General features: G+C 39.4%; 1 protein-coding gene across 1 annotated transcript in view; it reads left to right on the top strand.

Annotated features, from left to right (window-relative positions):
• LOC119836595 (rho guanine nucleotide exchange factor 28) overlaps nt 1-8,423 on the top strand; it is a 44,350-nt gene that overhangs the window by 30,174 nt on the left and 5,753 nt on the right. The window contains exons 18-29 of the mRNA XM_038361976.1: nt 1,015-1,140; nt 1,461-1,595; nt 2,087-2,241; nt 2,612-2,744; nt 3,572-3,729; nt 4,075-4,196; nt 4,527-4,553; nt 6,090-6,203; nt 6,798-6,907; nt 7,127-7,298; nt 7,710-7,857; nt 8,258-8,418. Coding sequence (XP_038217904.1) covers nt 1,015-1,140; nt 1,461-1,595; nt 2,087-2,241; nt 2,612-2,744; nt 3,572-3,729; nt 4,075-4,196; nt 4,527-4,553; nt 6,090-6,203; nt 6,798-6,907; nt 7,127-7,298; nt 7,710-7,857; nt 8,258-8,418 — 1,561 coding nt within the window. The remainder of the gene's footprint in view (nt 1-1,014; nt 1,141-1,460; nt 1,596-2,086; nt 2,242-2,611; nt 2,745-3,571; nt 3,730-4,074; nt 4,197-4,526; nt 4,554-6,089; nt 6,204-6,797; nt 6,908-7,126; nt 7,299-7,709; nt 7,858-8,257; nt 8,419-8,423) is intronic.

Below are 8,423 nucleotides of genomic sequence, written 5' to 3' on the forward strand. Positions count from 1 at the left end.
TGATGGTGGCTTGGGTATATTGACTTGCAGGGAAAAACTTATGTATTGTAATGCTATTTTGTTTGGGTATTTGTATATTATGTGGGGAAGAAGAGCTCGTGTGTGTTTGTGCCTTCTTACATGTTCCAGATGCCTAGAATGCATTTGGAACATGTGGGAAGGAGCTAACGCTTATCAACGTGTTGGTTGGTGGCTTGGGTACGCTGAGGTCAACAGGGAAAAAGTTTTGTATTGTAAAGCTATTCTGTGTTGGTATTTATATATAAAATGAGGTGAAGAAGAGCTCGTGTGTGTTTGTGCCTTCTTACATGTTCCAGATGCCTAGAATGCATTTGGAACATGTGTGAAGGAGCTAACGCTTTTCATCGTGGTGGTGGTTTGGGTACACTGAGGTCAACAGGGAAAAACTTATGTATTGTAAATGCTATTCTGTGTTGGTATTTATATATAAAATGTGGTGAAGAAGAGCTCGTGTGTGTTTGTGCCTTCTTACATGTTCCAGATGCCTAGAATGCATTTGGAACATGTGGGAAGGAGCTAACGCTTTTCGACGTGGTGGTGGCTTGGGTACTTCTAGCGAGGAAAAACTTAATGTATTATGATGCTATTCTGTGTGGGTATTTGTATATAAAATGTTGTGAAAATAAGCTAGTTTCTGTTTGTGCTTCCTAACATGTTTCAAATTCCTATAATATGATATAATGCGAATAAGAGAAAAGAGTTTTGCAATGGTTATTAGGTAGGCCTTTCTCATTCTTAGCAATTAATTATTAGTGATAATTTTTTGTGTGTGTTTTATATATATGTTCAGAAGCATAGTCACCTAAACAATAGCGTTTCTATTATTAAGTCTTTAAATTTGTACTGTTGGCAATTAAGCACTGTTAATGAAGCTGTGTTCAATTTTGAAAAGTTCTGTTACTATCCAAACTTACATAGTTACTGTATTGAATGTATGAAATTTTACAAAATGTATTGCGCTTCCATTTTCCATGTAATTAACCCATTCCTCTTTATCCAGGTGAATTCTGCTCAAGGCATCGCGACGCCGTGGAGGTGTTCAAGGAGTGTTGCGCCCGCGAGCCCAAACTCGCGAGATTCATCCGGAAGTGCCAACAGAATCCGCTTCTAAGGAAAAAGGTACATGTTGCTATAAACCATTAATAAATGATTTGAAGCCTTAAGTTAAGCTCTTAGCGCTAACGATGAAATATTATGGTAATTTTTTCAGTACTCCCAACCAGATAGTCCACATTATTTATTATATCGTATTTTAACGATCAAACCAAAGCTGTTACTAAAGTTTAAATGAAGTCGGAGATAGATTGGAGGGTGGACAGGTAGGCTACATAGGCTTCGTTTTACCACGCTGAAACATCTTATTCCTGTCAGTATTTTTCCGCGTGTGAAGTCCTGGGCCGAAAGTAGCGTCTAATATGATGTTCTATATTTAAATACAGGGTGTGCCAGAATGCGTATTATTCGTGGCGCAGAGGCTAACGAAATATCCACTGCTGTTGGAACCGCTTCTGAAAACCGCAGGTGAAGATCTCACGGAGAGGGAGTTGTTGCAAAAAGCGCTTTGTGGTGTTAAGGTAAGATTCATATTCCTTTGTGATGCTGTTTGAATATTAAAGATTTTGTGTTTTACATCCTACTTCTTATCCTACTAATCCTACTTTCTTCCTACTAATATTTAAATGCGAAAGTTTGTAAGGATGTGTGTATGTTTTTTACTCTTTCGCGAAAAAAACAACTGAACCGATGGCAATGAAATTTGGTACGTAGACACGCTGGACAACTGGAATAACATATAGGCAACTTTTTATCTCGATATTCCTACGAGATATGGACTTACGCGGGTGAAACCGCGGGGCGCAGCTAGTAACTTATATTTTCTTTGAGTTTCTTCTATGGATTCTACGTGCAACTTTACTTAAAACGATTCTATGTCGAGCTCTGATGCTATGCTTACATTTTTTTAATATTTGTCTAGCACAGAACATTACTTACAGACATGTACATTTACAATGTCATTATTAAGACTATTTTAAGTTTTAATTTAAATATTAATTCATTCTTACAGGAGATCTTAGTGGACGTGGACAATCAAGTGGCCGCCAAAGAAAGGGAAGATAGAAAGTTGGAGATTTATCACAAGATAGATGCGAAGTCGTTTGCTAATTTCCGCGGGAGAAAATTCAAGAAGAGCGACATTTTACAAGGCAATAGAAGTCTCAAGTGAGTACAATTGTAGAAGAGTAGGGGTTTGAAACCGGTCTATTCTTTATTTCCAGTCGAAATTACTTATTCCTTTCGCCATAAAAGAGGGCAACGCATGTTTATGGCCGGAGTTTGTAAGGATGTGTGTGTGTTTGTTGCTCTTTCACGCAAAAACTAATGAACCGATTGCAATGAAATTTGGTACGTAGACAGCTGGACAACTGGATTAACATATAGTCAACTTTTTGTACCGATATTCTTACGGGGTATGGACTTACGCGGATGAAACCGCAGGGTGCAGCTAGTATTCTGATATTTTGCTTGCTTGTGTGTCAAAAATTAAACTAGAAAAAAAAAAAATCCTAATGAAAATTTGTTCTCATGGCAGATTCGAAGGTGTGGCAACACTAATGCAGGGCAGGAGCAAAATGCAGACGTTGCTTGTGATCGTCCTGACCGATGTTCTGTTCTTTCTGCACGACAATAACAACAAATACACCTTCTTTACGCCCGATAATAAGGTGAGACTGTTATTATTATTAATATTAGCCCAGGCTGTCCCACTGCTGGGTAAAAACCGTCTTCCCTCTGTCCACATCTCTCTATTCTGGGAAATTTTGAACCAATCTTTGCAATAAGAGTCCATCTCGTCCCGCCATCAAACTCTGGGCCTAAAGAAAGACATTTATAGTCGTAAATATCATAATATTTCACAAAGTAAGTATGATGTATATGATATATCACATATATCATAAGTACGCAGCCGTTAGAGATTCAAAATGTTTTCATTAGAAATTTATGATACTTATAACAAAACCATTCGTAATAATAAGATAATATTATATATTACAGAATAGGTTTTTTAAATCATAATACTATGTAACAATATTATTCCATTAAATGTTCTGGCCGCACTGACTAAAATAAAATTTCACTTTAACGAAAAGCGGTCTTTTAAAAACTAGTCGGAGATATCAATGATGTTCACACGCTTTTAATTTTTTCTTTTATCTTATCTTCATAAGTTTCTGCACACTGACACAACACAACACTGAATATTTCCAGATATTTTTCACCTAGAAAGGGGCATCCATTTCATCTTATCTTCCAAGCAAGAATTCTACCATTTTTCAAACTCAAACTCAAACATTTATTTCTTCAATTAGACTTCTTAAAGAATCATTTTTAAGAAAAAAAAACACTTTTGAATCGTCATAACACAGTTCTAACATTTACCACCGGTTCATTTAAATATTAATTTTAGTTTTTTAGTGTGGATTGCATACATAAAATATACGTAAGGTGTATACTTTTACTTGTATAATAAGACGAGGCGTGGTGTTGGCAGACGGGCGTGGTGTCGCTGTGCAAGGTGCTGGTGCGCGAGAAGGCGGGCGCGGAGGGGCGCGGCCTGTACATCATCTGCAGCGGGCCCGCCGACCCCGAGATGTTCGAGCTGCGCGTGCACCGCCCCAAGGACATCGCCGCCTGGATACACGCCATCCGGTAGCCTACCCACCTGGATGTTTGACATTTGACACTTTTTTTAGATTAATGTATTTTTTATCAATGGCTGAAAAACATATACTTGACTTTCTTTTGTTTTTTGGGATTTAAGAAATTAGTAACTTTCACCTCAAAAGTTGTTTTTAACACCATTAACAGAAACGTGATATTTCTAATAAAGATTGATTATAGTGTTTTTGTCTAAATGCACGTACGTACGAATACAAATTCCAAACTTAATTCTCATAGTCCTCGATCGCTGCCTTTTAGTGCATAAGGGGTGTTGTTTATTTTAAAAAATAAAGTGTAATAAATAATTAATTTTTTCATTCATTAACTTTCCAGGGCGGCGGTACAGATCTGCCCGGAGGAGGCGGAGGAGTGCGAGGGCGGACCGCACGCGCCCTCCGCGGAGGAGAAGCAGCGGCTGCTGGACGCCCGCCACGAGAACATTAGACTGATCACCGGTGAGTTGGGCTCGCACTGGCGGCTTGGCTTGTTTAGGGGAGAGGACACTCCAGGGCTTGTTTGGGGGGAGAAGTTATCCCTGGCCATCCTAATCAGGATACTAAGATAAACTGAGGGAATGTTGTGTGGTCGCCGTTCCTTGATAAGTGTTCATAGTTTGGATTAAATCGGTCCGTTAAGAGTAGGTCAAGATCGAGTCTAAAAGAGTCGATTACATTTAAACGTGTAAACATCCAGGCGAAACTAATTTTGCATTACATATTACATGCAGGAGTTTATTGTTTATGTAGAGCGAAATAGTATTTTTATTATTATTCTTTATGATACAGACGAAACACCTCATCGGCACATTGAAGGTGACTTCAGTTTGCTCTTATGCTGGTACTTGCATGAAGGCATGCGTTTTCCTTTGGATATCATATAAAAATTTCTAATGTCTCGATTTCTCTTCCTACCTCGACTATTTTTCTTTAAATTAGTTTCGAATTAAATATTTTCTATTAACATTTTATATAATAGATGATAGTTTGATAATCGTTTATAATATTTCGGATATGAGATGAATTTATTTAACCTTGATAATGGCTGTATTTTATATTTCTTTTTTTTTCATTGAGTCTTACTGGTGACTATTAAACGCTATTTATTAGTATAAATGAAGCACACTGTACGTAGTAAACCTATAAAGTACTAGTTGTGCCCGCGGTTTCACCTTAGATGAATGGAGTATTAATGAAAAATCAACTCGAACCAGTGGTTTTTGAGATTAGCGAGTTTAAACAAAACAAACTTTTCATCTTTATATTCTATCTTCTCTCTTTCCCTTCATTTATAAATAAAAGTTTAAAATTGTTGTTTTAGACTAATAGTTGGACTGACATATTGGAGAAAAGGTTGAGGATATTAACAAAGATTGAGCAATTTGTTTAGCGATTTGACGATTGAATATTCTGACGAGGGGTCAGAGCATTTAACAATTTTTTTTTGTGAATTTTTAATTCTCTTTGAAATGAATAGATTAATTTGTCAATTAAGTTGAGACACTTGAAGATTGAATATCTATTGTTTAATGAATCTGTTATGTAATTATACTATGTGATCAAAATTGTATCAATCAAATTTCAAATTGAAAATCCTCATAAGGACGTTTAGAGTAAATTGAAATAGAATGATGCCAGACTCATATATGATGTGTACAAAAAAAAAATCACATTGGGTAAGCCTGAGTTGCTTTTAATCGTGTACGCCCTTATAATATGATGGTTTTTTCGGATTCTGTATGATTTAGCTTTTCCCCATACATATTTCACTATCCAAAAAGTATTTTAGTGTCAGAATCTGTATATACTTTTATAATATATATTCTAGAGTAGTATTACGTATGAAAGTTTGCTTATGGAAGCTATTTGTATATGTGTGCGTCCTCTGTTTCCCTGTCGATTATTATAATTTTATGACATCAAGTAGCTATATATAAATCGTATATTTTGGTACACTTAACCGATGTAATTCAATATTATGGTATGAGTGGTAAATTACTAATAATAATAATTTATCAATACACTCCCGCCATTAATTATTTCACTGTCACAGAATACCTACAGTGAAAACCTACTGTGCTTCGTACGGTGTGTGGGGGAGCTGGAGGCCCGTTTCCTTTTCCTCACCGTTCCTAGTCCATTCCTTCTTTCCAGTCGTCTTTATTCCTTTCCCCTTAAAAGCGGGCAGCACATTCGCAGAGGCATCTCTGTGAATGTTCACTGGCCGTGGTGATCGCTTACCATCAGGCGAACAACCACCGCTATAATATAAATAATATAAAATAAAAGCATCCTACTTCACATTGGAGATTTGAACACGCAACCAACTGATTCTGTTATTTTCCATTACAGAGGCACTGCGAGCGAAGGACAAAGAGCACGCGGTACTTCTGGAGGAAAAAATGGCGTTGCATATGAAGATGTTCGGACACACAGGCGGATCGACGCTCGAGCTACCGAACACGGGTGGGTTATATTTGTCATTTTGCCTTGTTTGGTAGCGTTTTCACGTTTGATTCAATTGGGTTTTGGATTTTGATACATGGTCTTGGATAATAAACGTCAAATGTTTGTTATATAGACATTAGGAAGCTGTTTTGAAGGCTTTTTAATGCATACAATAGTTTTAGTTTATATGAAATGAAGTAATATAATAAAATAAGAAGAATATATAGAACGACTGAAACAATTCGTTTCTACAGAGAAGGTCATCGCGCCGATGTAGTACTATTCATTTCACTTCAATTTACTTCTATTGAAATAGTGTATATTTTAACGTTCAAAACTGAGAAAGCTTTCTTATATTCTAAATTATTTATGGATTTTTTAGGCGACTTGAAAAAGAAGAGGGAAAGTTATAAATGTACTTTTATTTTTAGTTTTTTTGACCTTCTTACCTCACGACTTTTTTGACTGATTAATTTTTTAAATCTTCCCGTGTGGTCGCATTTAAATTGGATCTAGTTCTAACAACTTAAAACTGATGTAGTATTTTGTAACAAACAGTGATGTATATTTTCGATCACTATAATTAATTTATTGATTGAAATATTTCCGCAGGCGTGACGACCGTGTTCCCGGGCGGGCTGGCGTTCCCGGAGTACGTGCGCGTGTCCGCGCCCACGGCCGACACGCACGCGCTGTGGCAGGAGGTGTGCCGGGTCGTTAAGGTGGGGCTCTGCTTAACTGCATCTAGTAGTCATTTCTTGTTTACCACTGGATCGATCGGCCTACATTATAATCACTATAATGTAGGCATGCATTAAGAAAGTGTTTCGATAAAATCCACCCACTAGTAGATGTTCCATCCCCTATTTAAACTTATATAGGGGATGACAGCCGCGGGTAATGGCTGTGTATCGTATTAATATCGAGTTTGACATGGGCAGGACGCGCTGGAGGTGTGCAGCGCGTACAGCGCGTGCGCGCCGGCGGGCGCGGGCGGCGCCGGCGTGGGGCGCAGCACCAGCTCGGCGGGCGAGCGCCACTCGCACGCGTACGAGAGCCCCGCGCTGCCGCGCCGCGCCGACACCTTCGCCGGCTTCGACAAGCACCGCGCCGGTGCGTACTGGCCGGGGGGAGGGGGGATGCTATACGTGCGGGAAAGCCCTGGGGGTACTTAGAGGGGGGAACTCCACAGGACTACTGATCCAATTTGGGGACGGGCAAAAGCTACGTTTTTCTTTCGACGTCGCGGGTGGGAATTTGGTATTCGATAAGCGTTAAACTACAGTTGTGAACATTTGTATAAAGTTTAATAGGGTGCAGTGGTTGAGGCGTTTGAATCGCGTTTCTTTATTGGTGAGGTCAAAAGGATACTTTAGTAGTTGATATGGTGTTTAATTTATAGTTATATCATGTTTGTAAAAGTAATTACATTTTATTTTATTTATCGTATTTATTATTATTATTTTATCATCTGATAAAAACTGAAATGTTCCTATTGAAATAACGACACCGTTGAACCCGTAGGTGTGCGCATGTCAACAGACACGCCGACGGAGGGCGAAGGCGAAGGCGAAGCGAAGGCGGACGGTGCGAGAGAAGCGGCGCTCAAACTGCAGCACGCTATATACACGCTCACGTGTATCGTGTGGCAACAGCTGACTACTATACATAGGTAATTATTAAATAAACGTCAAATTTACTTTGGATTAAAAGGCATTTTTATTAAATAAACGTATTTAGTGTATACAGTATTTTAATGAGTGATAGAATAGCGTTTGAACGCCCGTGGGACATATTTTAAGTGTTCTTTTTTATGTCATTGCGAGCTGGGCCAATTCGCTTCGTAGCGTGTTCGATTCCCATATTAAAATGTCACACCACAAATCTACTTTCTCTCCAAACTGTTTCGTTTTGAGACCGGAACCCCTGCGTTTTGATACTCACTTCGTTAATCCTTTGGTGTCCCAGCCGCCCACGTCTCAGGTTCCGAAGCACCCAGGCTCAATACTCTCCTGGGAGGCGAAGTATGATAGTGAATATTTAAAGTAAATGTATGTCCAATTGCATCCCAGCCTAGAGGCGCAGGTGTGCGCGTGGCGCTCGAGCGGCGGCAGCGCGGCGCGCACGCACGACGCGCAGCTGGAGGAGCTGCGCCACGCGCAGGCGCGCCTCACCGCCGAGCGCGCCGCCTGGGAGGCGCAGCGCGGCGCCGACCGCCACGCGCTCGCGCAAGGTGGG

Source organism: Zerene cesonia, chromosome 25, assembly GCF_012273895.1.
Source record: "Zerene cesonia ecotype Mississippi chromosome 25, Zerene_cesonia_1.1, whole genome shotgun sequence".
NCBI lineage: Eukaryota > Metazoa > Arthropoda > Insecta > Lepidoptera > Pieridae > Zerene > Zerene cesonia.